The sequence below is a fragment of the Trypanosoma cruzi genome, genomic scaffold (genome assembly GCF_000209065.1).
Source record: "Trypanosoma cruzi strain CL Brener 1047053517087 genomic scaffold, whole genome shotgun sequence".
NCBI lineage: Eukaryota > Euglenozoa > Kinetoplastea > Trypanosomatida > Trypanosomatidae > Trypanosoma > Trypanosoma cruzi.
Genome location: NW_001849447.1, coordinates 870857 through 889831, shown reverse-complemented (window position 1 = coordinate 889831; position 18975 = coordinate 870857). Strand labels below are relative to the sequence as shown.

The 18975-nt window shown below is 49.4% G+C and overlaps 10 protein-coding genes across 10 annotated transcripts, besides 15 other annotated features; 1 reads left to right on the top strand and 9 right to left on the bottom strand.

Moving 5' to 3' along the window:
* On the top strand, nt 1-119 carry Tc00.1047053508899.151 (elongation factor 2, putative; the record flags this gene model as incomplete). The annotated part of the gene is made up of 1 exon (XM_810560.1): nt 1-119. A coding segment is annotated over one exon (119 nt), but the record flags the coding sequence as incomplete, so codon positions are not given.
* Nucleotides 1-7596: a sequence feature (heterozygous, non-Esmeraldo-like haplotype).
* Nucleotides 131-157: a microsatellite.
* Nucleotides 1126-2709, bottom strand: Tc00.1047053508899.140 (uncharacterized protein; the record flags this gene model as incomplete). Its single annotated transcript, XM_810558.1, has 1 exon — nt 1126-2709. One exon carries the CDS (start codon nt 2707-2709, stop codon nt 1126-1128), a length of 1584 nt encoding a protein of 527 aa, XP_815651.1.
* Nucleotides 3334-3354: a microsatellite.
* On the bottom strand, nt 4645-5475 carry Tc00.1047053508899.130 (hypothetical protein, conserved; the record flags this gene model as incomplete). The annotated part of the gene is made up of 1 exon (XM_810557.1): nt 4645-5475. The coding sequence occupies one exon, from the start codon at nt 5473-5475 to the stop codon at nt 4645-4647; it is 831 nt and encodes a 276-aa protein (XP_815650.1).
* Nucleotides 5587-5613: a microsatellite.
* Nucleotides 5915-6538, bottom strand: Tc00.1047053508899.120 (hypothetical protein, conserved; the record flags this gene model as incomplete). The annotated part of the gene is made up of 1 exon (XM_810556.1): nt 5915-6538. The coding sequence occupies one exon, from the start codon at nt 6536-6538 to the stop codon at nt 5915-5917; it is 624 nt and encodes a 207-aa protein (XP_815649.1).
* Nucleotides 6667-6698: a sequence feature (AT_rich).
* Nucleotides 6989-8200, bottom strand: Tc00.1047053508899.110 (actin-related protein 2, putative; the record flags this gene model as incomplete). Its single annotated transcript, XM_810555.1, has 1 exon — nt 6989-8200. One exon carries the CDS (start codon nt 8198-8200, stop codon nt 6989-6991), a length of 1212 nt encoding a protein of 403 aa, XP_815648.1.
* Nucleotides 7597-8213: a sequence feature (areas merged during assembly that could not be assigned to a particular haplotype. This can correspond to areas where the two haplotypes were merged or to regions with more than two copies in the genome that were merged during assembly.).
* Nucleotides 8214-11089: a sequence feature (heterozygous, non-Esmeraldo-like haplotype).
* Nucleotides 8219-8244: a sequence feature (AT_rich).
* Nucleotides 8624-9067, bottom strand: Tc00.1047053508899.100 (hypothetical protein, conserved; the record flags this gene model as incomplete). The annotated part of the gene is made up of 1 exon (XM_810554.1): nt 8624-9067. One exon carries the CDS (start codon nt 9065-9067, stop codon nt 8624-8626), a length of 444 nt encoding a protein of 147 aa, XP_815647.1.
* Nucleotides 9734-12091, bottom strand: Tc00.1047053508899.90 (uncharacterized protein; the record flags this gene model as incomplete). The annotated part of the gene is made up of 1 exon (XM_810553.1): nt 9734-12091. One exon carries the CDS (start codon nt 12089-12091, stop codon nt 9734-9736), a length of 2358 nt encoding a protein of 785 aa, XP_815646.1.
* Nucleotides 11090-11194: a sequence feature (areas merged during assembly that could not be assigned to a particular haplotype. This can correspond to areas where the two haplotypes were merged or to regions with more than two copies in the genome that were merged during assembly.).
* Nucleotides 11195-18975: part of a sequence feature (heterozygous, non-Esmeraldo-like haplotype) that runs on past the window's edge.
* Nucleotides 12274-12319: a sequence feature (T-rich).
* On the bottom strand, nt 12363-14738 carry Tc00.1047053508899.80 (hypothetical protein, conserved; the record flags this gene model as incomplete). Its single annotated transcript, XM_810552.1, has 1 exon — nt 12363-14738. One exon carries the CDS (start codon nt 14736-14738, stop codon nt 12363-12365), a length of 2376 nt encoding a protein of 791 aa, XP_815645.1.
* Tc00.1047053508899.70 (hypothetical protein, conserved) lies at nt 15018-16649 on the bottom strand (the record flags this gene model as incomplete). The annotated part of the gene is made up of 1 exon (XM_810551.1): nt 15018-16649. One exon carries the CDS (start codon nt 16647-16649, stop codon nt 15018-15020), a length of 1632 nt encoding a protein of 543 aa, XP_815644.1.
* Nucleotides 16878-16899: a microsatellite.
* Nucleotides 17160-17231: a sequence feature (GA-rich).
* Nucleotides 17417-17454: a sequence feature (A-rich).
* Nucleotides 17502-18401, bottom strand: Tc00.1047053508899.54 (hypothetical protein, conserved; the record flags this gene model as incomplete). The annotated part of the gene is made up of 1 exon (XM_810559.1): nt 17502-18401. One exon carries the CDS (start codon nt 18399-18401, stop codon nt 17502-17504), a length of 900 nt encoding a protein of 299 aa, XP_815652.1.
* Nucleotides 18770-18816: a microsatellite.

Genomic DNA, 18975 nt, shown 5'->3' with positions numbered 1-18975 from the left:
TCCCCGGTGACCCAACTGACCCCAGCACGAAGCCGTACCAGATCATCCAGGACATCCGCAAGCGTAAGGGTCTGAAGGAAGGCCTGCCAGATCTGTCGCAGTACTTGGACAAGCTGTAAACGCTTCGGCCGCAGCAGCAGCAGCAGCAGCAACAACAAACCCATTTATTAATTTACCAAGTACATTTATAAAATCGAAGCTGTGTGTTGTGTGTGGGCTGCTGCAAAACCATCCGCAGCAGGACAGCCAACACAGCACAGGACTTATTTACACACAGAAAAGCAAATCAGACACTCAAAAGCAAGGCATGGCACGCGGGGCGGTATGATGATTTGATTTTTTTATTGGACAGAGAAGAGTTTCACACGCACACACCAACACACACACAATACAGTCCTGCAAATTGGGACTGCACTGTGGGACCCCACATCCAACCACAGACGCAGGCTCCCTTTTTCGCATGGCCCCCGACAACAACACCACCCCAGTGTGTGCTAATTAATTTACCCACATAATAAGGGATGACGATTATAGGAAAAAGAAAAGAAAAGAAAAACAAACGTGTGCGTGGGGTTAAGTTAACGTTTTCTTCTTCATCTTCTGATGGGATGGCTATAAGTTGGAATTTACAATTACAGCAAATAGAGAAGACTTCCCCCCTCCCCCCACACACAATTTTACGTGAAGGCTGCAGCACTCTTCACCTAAAAATCAGTTTCTAAAAAAAGCACCCATTGCGCCAGCTCTTGCTCAAGCGGCAAATTTTTGATCCTTCCAACCGTTCCATATACTACTCCGCCGCAAACACATTTTGGCCCTTGAAAACAGCTCCCAAAAAAAGAAGAGCAAGAGACACAAAAATTTCGGAAACTTTCAACCACATAGGAAGGACGCCCGCATGGCGATAATTATCTTTCAAATAAGAGGGAAAGAAAAAAAAAACTCACGTTTTTTTCTTTTTGCAACCCTTTGGGCAGCAACATTTCTTACCATACCGCCATCACGAATAAAACAAGATAAATAAACACACGCATACTTATTGCTGATTCGATAAAAGATGAACTGATTCATGTCTTCCACCCGCCTCACTTCTTTGCCTCTCTCCCACGATAGCGCCGCAGAGACCTAAAAACGCATTCTAGGTCGCTGTTCGGCATGAGGGTTATTGCCCTTCGGTGGCCAGGACGGTGCGGGTGATCGCGTCCGTCCGCCGTCCTCCGTTTTCTCAGCCTCGTTCGCCGCAACAAGTCTGAAACGAGCTGCAATATTGGTTCTTTGTTTTGACAATTTTGTCGGCCGCATCCACAGTTTCTTGGCGCCCCGTCCCAAGGAAGAGGAGATGTGTGAGGGATCCACATCCGGCTCCAAATTATCCGTCCCGGGGCCCTTCATGGGATCACCGTCTCCAGTTGCTCCTGTTGTTGGGAATAGCGGCGCAAAGTTTCGTACACACCTCACTCGACTGGCAAACTTTAGCGTGGTCACCGTCTCGGCTGTGTTATTCTCGTATGGCGGATCACTTGGACCCACACAAGCGAGAAGCACCGTCTTGCTACGGTTCCCAATCACATCCTGCAGAAGCCCAGTGAGGGTACTGTTCCGGTAAGGAACATGAACTGCTGCGGTGTTAGATATTGTCGCATTGGAGAGGGTTGCCACGACGTCACCCAATGCGGCCAGACTCTTATTTATGTGTCGTGCCTCCAACAAGCGGTCTCCCACGCTCTGTGACTTTGAAATCCTCTCCGAACCCGCCAAATCCACAAAAACCAACTTGCTCTCCATTTGCCTGAGGAAAGTAGACGATGCACGTGTGGTGGATGCGTCGTTTCGAAAGGGAATGCGGCGTTTCTGTGTGAGGTAAACAGTGAAGATGAGATGGGATCGACTTGAATGACAGTTCTGTTGTGTAGCATGGACCTGACGTCGAGAGGCACCTTCACGAAGAGTCCTCAGCGCTTCCCCTGCATCACACACCACGTGTTGTGTAAGGCCCACTACATGCGTGAGGCCATCGGATCCAATCTTCAAATTACACTGTGGTGTTACCTGTGTTTTTCCACGTTGCTCTGAAACGTTACTTTTGCGCAATTGAAAATTGGGGATGATCACTTGTGGGGGCGCAAGTAAATCTCTTACCTTGTCATTATACAATTCCAGAAGACTACAAGAAACCTCATAAGTAGAGGAAGCGCGTTCGTCGTCATTACAATTGTCATCTTCACGCGGCATGACGACTGCCTCTGTCGCTGCCTCAACTTGTAGGTGTTGAAATAACATGCGTAACGAGCGCGGTACAATTCCATCATCATCGTTTTCTTTATTTCCTTCGTCTCCCTTTGCCTCCGTGTTGCTTTGATTCCCGTCGCCGCCCAATATGGTGTACGTCTTGCCACTCCCAGTCTGTCCATACGCCAACACCGAGACATTCACCCCATCGCAAGCAAGTTGCACAAGCGGCAAAACTTCAACAAACACTTCCGCCTGCGTGGAGCTTTCCGAAAAGACGCGGTAAAAGTTGAACTGCTTCGATTCCCCACGAGAGTCAGTGATAGTAATCGTGTTGCGCCTTTCGTCTGTCGTCATGCGTGACTCGTCCACAGTGTCACGGACAGACATTGGGTTGTTTCCTTCCATTCCAACGTATTGCTCATGCAAAAGACGAAATGGCGGCCGCACTCGTACCAAAACGCGAATATGTCCCTTCATGTCCTCCAACGCAAGGACCATTTCACGACGCCTGCGTACCTCCTCGGCAAGTCGTTGCTCAAGTGCAGCATTTTCTCGCTGGAGGAGTTCGTTCTGACGCAAAGCCGCCATATTGCGCAGTGCCACACGAACCTCTTCTTCAGAGAACCCTTGAATGCCGTTAGCCTCTTGAGCGTGACGAAGGCGTAGCAAAAGTGCATCAAGTTGCTGGCGCGTCACCGCCTCCTTTTTCTCCAACCGCCTTACAAGCTGCTGTGAGGACGAAAGCTCCCGCTGAAGAGCGCGTTTTGCGGTTTCGTTTCGCACGTGGAGTGCAAGGAGGTTATTAACGTCATCCCTCAGATCTTCCACCAACCTTGTGACCTCTCTCTCTTCCCCCTGCGTCGCGATGGGAACAGCTGTGGCCGCCCCAAACTTAATTGGCAACGCATCGTTTTTCCCCTTGTCATTTTCAACACTATTTTTCCTTTCCGATGATGCATCACGATTGAGGAAACGTGGAGGTTCCACAAACTCACCGGTATCCTCCAGAGAATACATTTCGTTAAGCCGCATGCCATGCGAGATTATTTCTGATGCTGATATGTTATTGTTGGAGCCAATTGGAGTCAGTGATGGTTGTTTTGCTGCTGCTGCTGCTGCTGCACAGGACTGCCGTTCATCAGGCATGGCTGGGCAGCATTCCACAGACGGTGGTGTCGGACGTGGGCCTTCTTGCCGCTTCGGCCCCTCGTTTAAAATCTCCTCAATAAAACCCATAAGGCTATCATCTTCACAAATTGGCTCCCCGGGAATCCTCGCAGATGACACGCTGCACATTTGTGGGTTCTTTGCTGTCTGAGGGGGGGATAAAAGGGCATCCAAGGCATCGTCGTTCTCGTCATCTCTATGCCTACCAATTCCAGCCACCGCGTCATCTTTCGAGAAAATATGACATCGTTTTGCCTCTTTGTACAGTTGGAATTGCAGTTCTCGCTGTCGTTGGTTGAGCTCAACCAAACACGGGGTTTCCAAAGGATCATCCAAAATTTGTTCCATAATTTTGTCTGCAATTGACACCGAGCTTTTTCTATTATCTAACGCGTCCCTCGCCTCTCTCTTCCTGTCCACGCCACCATTCCCTTCAGATCCTCCTATGGGATGCGGCATTTCCTCTTTAGTGGGGCACATGCGCATCACAGTCCGCGGCGTGATGCCGAGCGCAGCGCAGTTGACATCCTCCTTGTCAATCAGCGGCTCGTCCCCCAGCCACAGAACAAATGAAAAGGGTGGTTTCCCTGAGGTGCTGCTGAGTGTCTTACGTATCTTGGAGACCTTCAGCCTCGATATATCATCGGGACGCAGGAAGACTTTGTATCGGCGACCATCCGTCACATCGATTACAACAAAAAATATCTTTTCCGTCAGTCCCTCCTTCTGGATGGCAGACTGCAGAGATACGACGTTGGAAATCGGCGTATGATCCCACCCGGCTGTTTCTCTCTGCCGTGTCCCCACACCGGTCCGGCTGGGAGCGGCAGCCCCTCCCCTGTCTTCGCCACCGCCCGTAGAATCAGGTATTTGGGACATTTCTCTTTTCCTCCCACAATTCCCCACTCTTTTTTTTGATTTTCTCCTTTTTTCCAAGTTTTATCCCCAGGACAAAAACAAAAACTTATTTCAAAAGCACGTTGATGGCCTCCCCGCCACGGCGGCAAAGCGTGTGCCCCTCCGACAACACAAGGGAGGCTACCTGTTGGCAAAAAGGCAGAGGAAAAGGGGAGGAACGGAAAAGATAAAAGTAACAAGACGACAAGGAAAAGGAAAGTCTTTGCTGGCGAGTGAATCCCCAAACAATAACTCCTCCCTGCCCCCTCTCCCCATGGTGGCCATCGAGGAAAAGACAACAACAGCAACGGGTTTTACTCCCTTTCCTCCGGAACCACCCTCCGCCGCTCACTTTGGCACGCCGACCCCGCCCCCATTACTTTGTTGCTGCTGTTGATAGTATTGGCGTATTGCCGCGTGTTCTGGTCGCTTGCGGCGTTCCTTCCATCGCCCTCCAAAAAATTCCTCCGGCTCCTCGTCCATCCCACACGCATCCTCGGACCATCCTGTAGACGTAGGCCTCCAGTTTCGCATGAAGGCTTTGTCGGGGCGGTTATATATTCTCTGTGCGATGCCATCATAACGCGCCGCATCCTCGCGTAACTTCGCAATGGTCCTTTCCGCTGAAAACACGACGGAAGGACGTGGTGCCAACGTTGAAGACACACTTGCCCTTTCCGCTGCTTCCCGCAGGTGGGATTCGTACTCATCTGCGACAGCCAGGGCGCAGCGAGAGCATGTTTTGGCAGTAAAAAACAAAAGTGTTGCATTCTTGTTGTGTTGTCGCGTCTTGTTGTGGACATGCTCCGCAAACTCGAGGGCGGCAATGTACTCCCCTGACTGATAGCAGCTAAGGGCAAGGTTGAGTAGTGCGTGTAGATGCATCATCGTGCCTCGCTGGTGTTCCTGGTCGATGCGGGCAAGGTCCTCCTCGACACGCCGTCGCGTTTCGGCGGGATCGTCCAGGTTGAGATAAAAAGAAAAGCTACGATGTCGCCGCTGCTCCTGCAGTGAAGACCGCATCCATTGCGAAGGCGATAACGCAACGGATGTGGATTTCAACGACGGCGCGCCCAGGACAGAAGCCCCAGCAGCAACTGTCGTGAGGCACCGACGTACTGTACCAATATTTGTGGCCGGACCCAATGGACAGCGCACCCTCCTTGTTTTTATCAGCATGATTCCCTTCGCCTCAGACGGAGGTCAACAAGACAGAATACACACACATATGCAGGCTGCAAAGAGGAGCAAATCCCACCCCCCGCCGCCAAAGGCCTAGCGAGAGCCAAAACACACACACACACACACACGCATACAAAAAAAGAAATAAACAGGTTTCAAATAGACACACATCCGCGTCAATGTTTTTTACTCGGGACATTACAAACACCTTTTTTAGAGCGTCTTCCCCTGATGGCCTCCAAGGCTCATACAAAGAAAACAACAACAACGAGAACAAATATATAGGGCAGAGACAATAGCCAGAAGTGCTCCTTCTCTCACTTCCCAATAACTATTTTCTATTTGTACCCAAGCAGCCTCAGCAGTGCCTTTTATTCGCATGCTTTTAAGCAGTCCGCATATGGCTTATACGCATCGCCAAATGTCTCTTTTTACCTCATCCAGGAGCACCGTACACTTCCGGCAGCCGCTCAATGGTGTAGCGGTGTTTTGAGATGTACATAATGGGCACCCCAGGAATCTTACGCAGTCGCCTTTTCAGTTCCTGGTCGCATGTTGCCACAATATAGATGGGATGCCTCGTCACCGTCCGCACAACGCAGTCATCCGCATACTTGCCATCACATGTCAACCGCCGGAATCGTTTATCACGCGCAATTTTCAACGCAATTCGAAACTTCTTGCCAAGTTTCTCCAACTCTGCCATGACGCAATCACACACGCACGGAATGACCTTCGCAAGCATGCAGTCCATGAGCCCCTCTACAATCTCAATCTTATTCTGCATCGAGAAATTGATAAAGTTGGTATCCAGCCAGATGTGAAACGGTGGTCCAAGACTCTTATTAAATGAAAGAAACATGTTTGTCTGCATTGGCGCGGCGACAGTAAGTTGATTCCGTTGAAATCGCACAGCAGCCTCATCCTTGACCTGCGAAAGCACCGGTTCTGGTGTGTCTTGATAACCATCCATTTCCCGTTTTTTCTTCTGTGCTAGACTTTTCTCCTTCATGAGGATACTCTTGATGGCATGACTGGCCACACGCTTCTTTCTTCCCATTGCACACAATGATACACTTCTCCCCGTTCCTTTCCTGCGTATTTTCGCACCACTCCCTTTTTTACAAGTAAGAAAAAAAAAGAAACAGTAAGAGAGACACAACATAAGTTCTTGCTTGCAACAACAAGTAAAATAAATAAATAAATAATATATATATATACATGTATGTGTACAAGAAGGATAAATAAGCCATCTACATATGTACTGTGGCAGGAAAAAACAACAAAACAAAAGTGGATTTCACAGAAAAATACACCCTATTTTCCCTCCGAGCCTTCTTTTTCTCACTAGGCTTCGCACTGCAGCCTTCCCACGTAGTTCGTGGGTCTGGACAAGATGTACGACATCGCACAACGCATTCAAAGTCTATTTCACGGTATTTCCTCGCTCGTTCCCTTTCTCAATGAATATATTTAAATATATAAGCTTTTGTCTCCGCTTCCATAGCCCCTAAGCACCAAAACGGGCCCGCACCGCCGACACACCTCCTTCCTGCCATTCCGCTTGTGTGAGCCACATTTCTGGCTGGTCCACTGTCAATGCTGCCAATGTCGCCCCACCAAGAAAGACCATATACTTCCGCCGTGGCGGGTCCTCAATTTGCAGCTTAAAGTGACCAAGACGTGAGCGGTCACCTTTAAGTGCTTTCTCAAGGAACATTGCACGCATGTCCTTCTCAATACGACTCGGAAGGCCCGGGAACATCGTTGAGCCACCAGACAGCACAACATGACTGTATAACTGTGCCCGCACGTCAATTTCAGCGGCCTGTATGCAGTTCCACAGCTGTGTCGATAGCCCATCACACTCAACGTCTATCAAGTGAGGCTGAAACAACGCCTCAGTAGCCTCAAAACGCTCTTGTCCAATACTACAGGATGAGCCATCTGGTAGTAGAAAGGTCTGCTCCAGCACTGTTGTCTCAAGGGCAAGCTGCTTCTCGAGCTTACTATCCACCGCCGCATAACAGAAGCGTTCTTTCATTCGCCGCACCGTCTCATAGTCACTACTCTGATTAAAACTATATCCGCGCCGCTGCATCAGTCGAATGAGAAACTCTGTGATGTTGCGTCCGCCCAGATCAACGCGACGGTTCGCCTTGGGCAGTGCATACCCCTCAAAGATGGGTGTACAGTGGGAGATGCCCTCCCCACTTTCCACCGCCACACCGGTTTGTAGGCCGTTGGAGAACAGTGAAAGGGTGCCCTGAACAGCCGATTGAATCGCCATAAAATTGTACTTCTCAAACATCACCTCGTACAAATGGCAGCGGTGTTTGCTACTAAATAGTGGTACCTCTGAGAGAAGCAGGCGATGCTCCGAAGGGTTTATCTGAAGCATTTCCCCAAAGGTGTAATCCCATAGATGACACATTTCATCCATGTTCTGAATGATGCCATTGCGTATCGGGTACGTCATGTCAAGAAGATGCCGCACGCCACTACATTCGTCCCCAAAGACAATATCTCGCATCATCGGGTCCACATGCGTATGCCCCTCTTCCCCACCGCCACTGCCATGGCTGCGTTTCTTTGTTGACCGCAACACGGGGCGACCAAGAGCAGTCTGAAAAACGGCCGTGGGAAAGTTGGCGCCGGCGTAGCCACACTTTATAAAACCACTGCCATTGTCAAGCACCACGGGCCGCTTTTCGGTGCTCATGCTGCTCACACGCACAACAAAAAAAAATAAAAAATAAAAATAAACTAGTACTAAATGAACGGTAATCCTCCCGCCTACTTTGTTTCTTTTGAAGCGGCGTGTACGCACCTTCTTCCTCCCCGCAAAACTAAGGAACGCAGAAGCTGAAACACGTCGAGAATGATTTTGGAGGCACAAGAGATGCACAAAAACCTCCCTACATGTCCCATTTCTCTTTTCCTTTTTTTTTTTTTTGTTTCCCTGAGATTTTTCACGTTTCAACTTACACATCATGTAAACTCCACTTTGCTGGAACAATGAGCCGTTAGAAAACTCAATCTCCATTCCCACCCAACAATGCTTTCTCTTCCTCTCTCCCCCACATACAGCACCAATAGAACAAACAATGGCAGCACAAATACCACAATATATATCCTCTATCCCCTACGTATTTACCTTTTCGCCCACTGGCTTCGGATTCCCACCACCACCATCCCCACCACCCTTCTCTCGCTCGTAGCCGTCAGGCACTTGCAGATCATCCCTCCTATAGTTTTCTTCCCACACCACTGTCACCTGGTTCATCTTCTGCCGTAGCCACTGCTGCTTTAAATCTATCCGATGCTGCCTGGTTGGTACAAACTCCGTCTTGGGAATACCAAAACCGTCGAGGTCCGCCGGCTTCATCAAGCCACGGTCCATGCGGCACTGTAGATATTCCCGCATCTGATCGCGACACAAGGGTGTGACGTACTCATTGCTTTTCAGACATCTGTAGTATGCCTCAACTTGGCTCTTACACTCGCTATAATGATCGAGGGGAAAGGCACCCAAGTCAGGCGCCTTTACATTAACACGCATGGAGTTCGCCGTTACACCGTTTGCCATTTTGTTGCCTTGTTATTTTCTTTTGGTCCAAATCCTCCGTTTTCCCGCCTACACTTCTCTTGGAAAAAATATCACCGCTGTTGTTGCTGTGGAATTAGACGTTTCCGTTTCCTTGTTATTTGGTTCCTCTTTTCGCTTGCCGTGCAGAGAAGTGTCTAAGCCGTATGTTTTCTTTTACAGGGTGTCAACGACAGTTACGTGCACCCGTGTGAGGAAAAAAGGAAAAAAAGGGAAATTGTCTGCAAAGAAGACAACGATGGTGGAACAAAATGCATGCCACACACACACTCTCTTCCTTTCCTGCCAGGAGACATGCAGAGTGCTCTCACACTTTCACACGGCTGTGCCTGCTTCTCCTCAGATTAAATGCGCAAAGACACCCATCAAATTTAAAAACAAGTGATATGAATAAAACACACACATACACACAAGTACAAGAATACAAAAACAACAACGACAACAAAATACGCGGAAAATAATAAGACACGAGATGTGCCGGTTACATAAAACTACGATAAGTGGGCAGAATTTCATGTGCCCTTTACACAACGCCCCCCTCCACTCCCCTCTCGCTCCTTTTTCCCTTCTTGTTCATTCTTTTCGTTATATCGATCCCTCTTCCATCTTTTATTTATTTCTTCCTTTTCCCCTCTCTCAATTTCATCATTATGCCGGGGGGAGACAAACTTGCCGCAAAGGCTGTGTGCGACACGGAGCAAGGGTGCCGCGGTGGCCAACCGAAACCATCCGCATGAATTCTTCAGTTGTCGGTGAATGGACGGAGTGGGTTGAGGCACGTAGCTGCTGCTGCGATTCCCGCGAGCGGCTCGCCGTTCGCCCGAGACGTCCTTCCATTTCTTCATCCGTCTCCTCCGCGTTTCTGGCGGCAGATATCAGGTTTTCGTCCTCCCTCACAGGTGTCGTCCGGCAAATTTCTTCTGCACGCCGGCGTGTCAACAAATTGATCCAGCACTCCATGAGTTCACCACTGTGCCGCTCCAGCACCTCATCGCGCTCTGCCATCGCACGCATTGCCATTTCTCGTTCTATGAGAATGTCAAGATCGACGGAGCACTGTAGCAATCGTATTCTTCGCTCAAATGCAAACTGCTGTTCCAGTCGGCGCCGTGTTTCCTCGGCAAAAAGCCATTGGTGACGCTTCGAAAAACGTTGAATAATACCCTCCCACTGACTTTGTTCGGTTTCAATAAGTTTCTTAACAGAAGCTTCCTGCATCCGCAGAAGCGGCAGTATCTCAAAGGCCGTGGTGTGAAAGGAGAGTTGTTGGCTTGCCTGATAGGGCTTCCATGCTTCGGCAATCAATTTATCACGATTTTTACACTCGTCCTGCTGCACCTTGCTGAGTGCTTCACGCAAAAAACGCCGCTGGGGTGGCTCCATATCTCGGGCAAGGTAAAGAAACTCCAATCTCTGTTCCTTTTGCTCAACCTCCTCGCGCTCCTTACCAAACAATACCGAGTTGCTTGCTTCATCGTACACAAGCTCGTGCAACGTGTTGTTACCGTCATTATTACTATGGGTGCTGTCAGCATCCTCACTCAGAAGCAGGGCGGAATAACTGAAGAGTGGCCGCGATATATCCAATGCGCAGCAGAAACCAATACTTGAGTTCCCCAATTCCTCGAGGAGTAATTCGTCCAATACACATTCACTTTTTGCCAGGTGGTGCAACACACGCTTCTCGTAACATTCCACAAGGCGGGATGCCAGCGGCGCAGACCAAAATGACGCATCAGGAGGAATACCAAAAACCATTGATAGCGTCACTCCATTATTATTTTCCATTGACATATGAATTTCAAAAAACACGCGGCCATTTCCTAAGCTTCCGTAGTGGGTGGTGCAGTTACTACCCCAGTCATTTAGGGGAATAGACATTAGCACACCACCTGGCGTTGTGAGATCACGCAATGGCGCCAAGCCATCCATTTTCTCCTCCTGTTCACCCCCTAGCTGCTTTTCCTGTCCATTAGAAAGGGAGGTCGGTACATACACAATGTGTAGGTGTTGGCTACTGGCGAGAACGTGAATACATTCGGGACGCACATCAACACCTCTTCCCCCAGCGACTTCTGAGTCGGAGACAACCAAGACTGAAAATGCGGGGAGCAAATCATTTTCTTTCATATAAACGTCCACAGGAGCGGTGGATTGCTCTATCAATTTGACAGCACGGTTCAAAGCGCAAACGCCACGAAGAAAGGGCGAGAAGGCTAATTGACTTTCATCTGGCACCACACGACAATAACGTACCGAATTTTCCTCCATGCCATCGTTCTTCGTGTTATGCGATTCCGCCACGCCATGCAATTCCTCATCACGTTGTGAGTTATACGGCATGGCTTTTTTTTTTCCTTCATTTTCTCCCGCAGTTGCTTCTTCATTTTGTTCCTCCTCTTTTTGTCCCAACTCCTCTTCTCCCTGGTTTCCAGCGTCCGCTGTTTCAAAGTAATAGTAATACCCGTCTGCATCGTAGTAGCCGTAGCTGTCATAGTAGTAACCACCCTCTTCGTCGTACCAAACTTCCCCATTGGACGCTTCTTTTCCTTCTTGTTCTCCCCCTTCACATCCTCCACCCTCTGCCACCGCCTTCCCCTCCTGCTCTTGAAGTTCCCGTGACAACCTATTTTTCTCTTCTTCTTCCTTCTCCCCTTGTTGCTGCTTACGGGTGTGCTCCTTCCTGAGTATATTCAATACTCCTGCTTCTGGCCCACAGTCACTCATAAAGGCCAAGAGACGGGCAGAGTAATAAATTTCGGGCATGCCACCGTGGTGGTGTTCGGAAGACTCTGCGGCATTCGCGAAAAGTCCGCCGTTGTGTGTACTGCAGTCATCGCCTGGCCGCCGCGAAAGATTACGACTTTCAATACGGCATATGCTTGCAAGAATTCGGTACTGTTCATTGAGTGAACACATTTGCAAAAAGCTGGACGCGTCATACTGCTGTGGGAGTCGCACTACTTTTTTCCCAAGCAGCAGATCCTCCATTTCATGTACGCTCATACCGCTGTGCCACTTCTGTTTTTTTTTTTTTGCTTTCAATTTTTGTTTTTCCCCAAGAATTTCTCTTACTCAGAATAGTGGTCAAGAAGTGAGAGAAGCATCGCAATGGAGAAGCGTGGGCCACCCACACGCAAACATTACAAGCTACAAAGACTGAAAAGGCAGGGTGCATTTACAGCATTAAAGAAAAACAACAACAAAAAAATACACACACAAAAACAACAACAACGCTTCCTCTGCTGATTCTCAATAATCACTCAACAGGGCTCTTTCATAGCGGCACCCCACCTCTGGCTTGAGTCTCAGCGAGGGGGGAAGGCTCTTCCACGTCAATAGATGAGAGGGAGGAGAGGGGGGAATATTTTTCGTTGCAGGTTCGTTGAGGCGTTAGGGACAGGTTGTTCGTTCTGCGACGATGCGCTTCTGGCTCGCCGGAGCTTGTCCGTTTACGAGGTGGGCACAAGGCCACCAGTACTTCCAGTGGCACATCCCACTCCTCACCGGGGCCACGGGGGAATTGTGCACCAATGACGTCATGTGCTACCATTTGTGACCTTGACGCCAATAATTGTCCACATGCATCACTCTCCAGGTTCATTGTAGTCTTACGCGGCATAGAGGCCGACCGCCGCAGAATTCTCTCCGAAACTGGATTTGATGGACCCAAAGCAACACTGTTCTTGCAAAACAGATTTGTCGGTGGGTTGACAAACGGATCATACGCCCGGAACGGCGAGACGCCCGTCAGAGACGCAGACGGCCTGTTCCTTCGCTCGGGTGTTGTCGCACCAAACGACAGCTCCTCACCGCAAAACTCACCACTTTGGGCGCGGCCTCCGGTTTTTGGCTCCGACGAATCCGCATCTCGTGGACGACGCTGGCGGCGGGCTGTGGGTTGCAGCCTTTGCACAGCCGCATCGGAAGTAATATTTAATGAGGCAACAATGACGCGGATGGAAGGATAGCAGAAAAACGGCCGTGCCAAGTAAAGATGGCTCCCCACAACAATGGGGATGGCACGGAATGTAGCCGCCGTCAGAACAACCGTCCATGTTACAGGTGGCTTTTTCATTTTATGCCCCACTCCTGCTTCATTTCCTCCTCCTTCTCCTTCATGCTCTTTCTGTATCGATATCATACTATCAGCCGTATGCGCATCAAAAAAAAGTTCCTTTGATGCCTGCGCATCTGCCCAGACCACCTCGCATCGTATACAATAGAGAGAAAAGGCACTTTCCACCACCTTCACAAGTAATTTAAGCTGCACGCCACTTGTTTCAAGCAAACTGGGACCAGAAAAGGATAAATTATGTGGCTCGTCTTCCTCATTCGCCCGACGTATGAGCGCGGCATCTAGTTTCCAATCCTCAAAGGAACGCGTCAGGTACGCAACAACGCGTGCTGATATAGGATTCTCCGACAACTGTTTTAGCACCGCGCTCGTTCCTCCGCGGCTCCCAACTCGCCTCGTGGAACCGTGCAACACAGCAAATGCTGTTGGCACCGATGGGCTATTGCCATGTGTGGGAAGCCTGGTGGAAAACATGGGCTTCCCAACCAAATGGCAGGAAGGCATACGACCTTCTTCGGCTTCCTCGTTGGCCAATACATCTGTGAAACGGCACGACTTTCCATCACTATTTGAGGCAGAAACGGCAGCTGCCATAGACTGAGCATATGTTTCATCATCTTTGGCTTCAGCCTCGTTTAGTAGGGTTGCAAGCGATGTACGACTACCCGTCGTCTGTCGCGGCCCACCTTCACTTTCTGTCCAAAGGTCTTTAAATGAACTCGCGCTTGGACGAGATGATTTCGTGGACGTGCGTGACGCACGTGTGCACTCCTCTGCTGGCAACATTGTGGTTCGATCTTCATGTCCTGTCAGTTCCTCTTGGTGTAGATCATCACAATCAAATAGTTTTGCCCATGTACGTTTGTGCTCTGTATGCCGTCTTGTGGCCTCCTCGGAGACGGCGGAATTCCACGAGTGGCGTTGCAGAAAACGGCCGTCTTCAGAGTGTCTTTCCATCAAAACCCTTTGTGGAACCTGTCTTAGACATCCACCAACGTTGTTGTCATCATCGAAGTCAGAGATGCTGTCTTCCCTCATACTTTGCTCGTGTGTGTATTGTTGCGGTTCCAATTCACCTGGCAAAGCGCGGTGGGAAGGCATAAGATGCCGTAGACTCCGACTAAGGCCTGATTTAAGAGTGCTTGCAATGTTTGCCCCCATGTTGGTTGTGTCAGCGAGAAGAAATGAGGCCGCTTCATCTGTGACAGTCAGGTTATCATGTGGTTTTTCTTCTGTTAGACCATTGCACAATGGCTTCTCGGCAAGGTATTCTCCAGAGCATTTAGCCAAATCGTTCTGTTTTTGGCGCCACATTTGTGTGAGAACGTCAAGCATCGTGCGCCGTGTGGCCGCCTGCAAAGCATGAGGGACGCGAACGGCGTGCTCCATTGTCATGGCTTCTGTGACCGCTCTGTTCACGGCGTAGTGAGTCTGTGACTGTTCCTGCGACATCAACTCTGTTGATTTCTGTCGAGGTGTTTCTTCAGCCTGAGACGATGCTGCCACAGGGTTCATCAAAAATTCCATTTCCTCATCGTATGTGCTTCGGCTGGACACCGGCGAGGCTGTGGACATTGAATGTGAGGAGGCAACACGAATGTTCTCCACCTCACCTCAATTCCCCCTTATTCTTCTTCTTCCTGGTGCGGCAGCAGTAGAGTTTCACCACACACTAAATGCATCTGCATATTGTTCGTGGGGTACGGAATACAGAGAAGGGAAAAGTCAAGAATAAAAAAGAGAGGCATTTCCTCAAATATATAAATGTATACACGTAAAAAAAAAAGGGAAAAAAAAATGTAGGGAACCCCTCAAGCATCTCTGTTCTATGATTTGGCCTCACCGTCCGTCTACTCACTCCTGCTGGTCATCATCACTTGCACTATCCGTCATGAGCGCAGCCAAAACATCCGCTCGCTCCTGCTCTGCTACTTGACGCAGGGCGGCCTCCCGTGCCATGAGAGCATATGTGTCAATTGTCAGTGCGTCCGACACCATTTCTTTTTGCCATGAGGAAACATTACGCCAGTTTACATGACTTGCGGGAGCTGTGACAGGCAAAGCTCGCAGCACCTTTTTGGATGCACGTTGTGGTCTTTTCTGGATCATCGGAAAGACGTTTTCTTCGTTAAAAACATCAGTTCCCTCTTGCGTTATTTTCCGTGAGTCCTTTTCTTTGGACGATGGTTGCTGCGTCTGTTCTCTATACCACGATTCCCAGGCGAGAACCTTTCGTTCCGCCAATGCCAAGCGCTCCTGGAGGTCACGCATCTCTGCCTTCATTGACGCAGCGTCTGTTGCCGTATTTTCGTGTGGCACGGGGGTGGAATCATTCACAACAATGACGGTGGGCTCCTTGGTCATAAACTCCGCCGCGGCTGCGGCTGCCGTTGGCAGTGAAGGAGCATTTCCATCGGTCGCCAAAAGGGGTGGCGTAGCGGCAATGGTGTTCGAATCCTTCGAAAAAAGTGTGGGCGGCCGTATCTGACGCCGAAGCTCCTCTGTTTCGGCTTTGTTTTCTTCCAGATTCGCTTTGCAACCTTTTAGTGCCTTCTTCAATTGTCGTGTCTCCTCCCGAAGATGTGCCACCTCCTCCTGCGCCTCCTGAAGGTGCGAAAATAATTCTTTCGGTTGCCCGGTTAATTGAGCGGAGGCGAACGCCTGCACCGACGATGAAGCGTGCGTGGCATTCAATTTCAATTTTTCCGCCAGAATAGACTGGAGAAGTGTGTCACGCTGCTCGAGAACAATTTTCATCTCTGCAAGTCTTCTGCAAAGTGCCACGTTTTGTGCGGTCAGCTCCCTCAAAAGGTGATCCAGTCCCTCCACGTCTTTCGATTCCGGGTCTCCTTGGAGCGGTGGCGATGCAGACACGTCCGCCACCCCGGCTGCTACTTTCCCTTCTGGGTGGGAAAAGTCAACACAACCAACCCCTTTCACAGGCTTCTGCTGCTGATGCTCTTCCCGGAGGTGTTGTTGTTGTTGCAAAATTCCACCAGGCAGAGAGGAAACGACGGGGTGGCTCGGCGAAGGAAGACCGCTGCCGCTACTCTTAACACTGTGACTGAACAAGAGATCGGAGGGATAGTCAGTGGAAAGATGCACAACGGGGGTGGCCATGGTGGCAACATCCTTCTTACCGCGGCGATTGACGGAGGCAATGTTGTGAAGGCCAGCGCGGAGTAGCTGCACCTCATGCTCCAAGACACGTATTTGCGCCCGCAAGTTTTCTTCCATGGCATTCACGTTCTTCTCTTCGCTCCTCACATCTCCATCCCACCAAAAATGCTGTGGAAAATCGGATTCCACCTTGCGTTGCGGTCTGGACCCTAAAGACCGAAGGCGCGGCCACCAGCAGTTCTGTAAGCCCGGACATCCCTGCTGCTGGCAGTAAAGACATCGTCGCCCTTTAGCACGCAGAAACTGCTGTTGTGAAGGATGCTGATGATAGGGTTGCTGTTGCTGAACACCTGAGAGTCCAAGCATCACTTACACCACTTTCTCTACCTACACACTGTACCTATCTGTTTTCACACCAGTGCAGATGCAATTGGAGGGGAAAGAGCCAGTAAATGTGGTGGAGAAATGAATACGACATGAGAGGGCGTATCTTCCCTCCGCAGCAGCCATCCAGAAGAAAGCAATAAAAAAATCAGGAAAAATAAAGAAAACAAAAAAGTGCACACTTGTGTAAATTGCGCAGAAGTACATAGGAAACAAACAAACAAACAAACAAGAGTGGACAACAAGATATAAACAGTATACGCATATATTTGTAGCATATTTCTTTAATTCATCCCTCTTTTTCTTTTTTTTTGTATTTGGGGTCTCTGCTTCTATTTATGCATCATGTGGTTTGCTGGAGAGGAGAAGAAGGCAGACAGAGTCTTAAAAAACGGAGGTCCCTCATCCACTCCCTTGTGTTCCCACAGCAGAGATTTCTCCATTTCACTAGACGCATGGCGAAGAAATCCAGACATGACCCGACAAAAACAACTCCCTTTCCTCCCCTTTATTCTTCCTTTTTTTTTTTCCTTCTACTTCTCTCCTCATCTTTTTCTTTCCTTCCCAAATTTAACAACTTTTCATTTTCACGTGCGTGGCTTCTCCCTGAAAAAAATTCCCGAGTTTCCCTTTTTTTTAAAAATCCTGTCGGGGTGTGGGAGGACGGAGAGAGCGGGAAATCTGTCTCTCCGTCCCCACGTCTATCAGCCCCCTTCTTCTTTTCCCCTACAGACGTGTCATATCTTCACTTTTTTTTTTTCCATTCTTTTTTTATATTTTTTTTTTTGCGGTAATTTGGTGCGTTTCCTCTCGGCTCACGCCCTTCCCCGCTCCCTACAGCTCCACCGGGGGAACCCTGTTGGCGAGGGCCTTCTGAACGCGCCGCGCGGAGGCATGCGCTCGTCTGTTGTACGCCATTCGCACGGATTCCAACTGTGCCTTCGCCGCTGTCAACTTCGCGGAGAGCTGCGCCTCCGTGCCGTCTTCCGGCGACACGTTCGTGATGGGCTGACCGCTGTTGTCACGCTCCTCCGCGCGAACAAACTTGGCTGCGTAACTCGGGTCGCTTGCTGCCCGCACGGCGTCGAGCTTCATCCGCGCCTGCTCACGATTTTCGAGTGCGGCGTGGAGAGAAGTCACATCGAATTCGCTTTCCGACGGGAGCAATACGCCTGCCTCCTCGGCAGCGGCCTCCACTTCACCACGACGAGCCTCGTTGTGCTGTACAAGCTTTGACAGGGTCAAAAACTCACTGCCGTCAAGGTACGAAACAAACGTCTCGCCAAATTGGACAAGCAGCGATTGCACAAAAAGGGCAAACGGAGCCGCGGCCTCCCTTTGCATCTCGTCTGCCGGCGTGCCAGGGTAGTAGTACACATCGCTTTCGTCAGTGCCTTCAATTGGACGCTCCATGAGTGCGAAAAGCCTCTTTCGTCGTTCCTGGATCTGCAAGAAAACTTCGCTCTCTTCGTCGTCCAATCTCACATAGAGATCCTCCGGTTGCCCCTTGTTTTCGTTCCATTCCACTTCTTCCTCCGGAGGCAGAAGGCCGAGCTCACGCTTGATAATCTTCAGACGCATGCTGATATCAGCCACTACCTCCTGCCGCTGCCGGTAATCGCTGTATCGCAGATTGCCCGTGTCGCTGTGGCGCAACAGGGCCAAGTTGAGCGTCTCGGACCTGGTACCATCATGGTCCATCCAGTTGAAGCAATGTGTCTGAACAACCGCCATGATGTCTGTTAACCTTTTTTCCTTTTTTTCTGTTTCTCCTCTTTGTTTTCTTTGATTGTTTGTGTGTCAAAGCAATCACGTATTTTTTCACACTGTTTTTTCTTTTTTTTTTTGTTACTGTTGTATTGATGTCTTTCTTATATGTTTCTTGAATGGCCTATAAGAAGAATAGCTTTGTTTGGGTATACTTCAACAGGGGCACACATGTACGCAGGACACATCATCATAGGTGTGTTTATATGGGAATAGCCAAAGAAGAAGAAGGGCACACATGAATAATGAGAGACAGAGCGACTCGTCACAGGGCCGCAGTACAAAAAAAACAACAACAACAACAGAAGAACACCAGCAACGTACAGCCCGAGCAGATACACATGTATGTACATTCATATATATATATATGAATATATATATAACGCACACATAGAATCATGCACTTCACCAAAAAATTCAGAAACCAAAAGATATAAAAAAAAAGGTTTCAGGAACTTCAGTAGGCGTAAAACACAGACGGAGAGCATTTTCCCTTTCAGTTCTGGTGTCAATAGGTAAATACATTCCAAAAAAAAAAAAA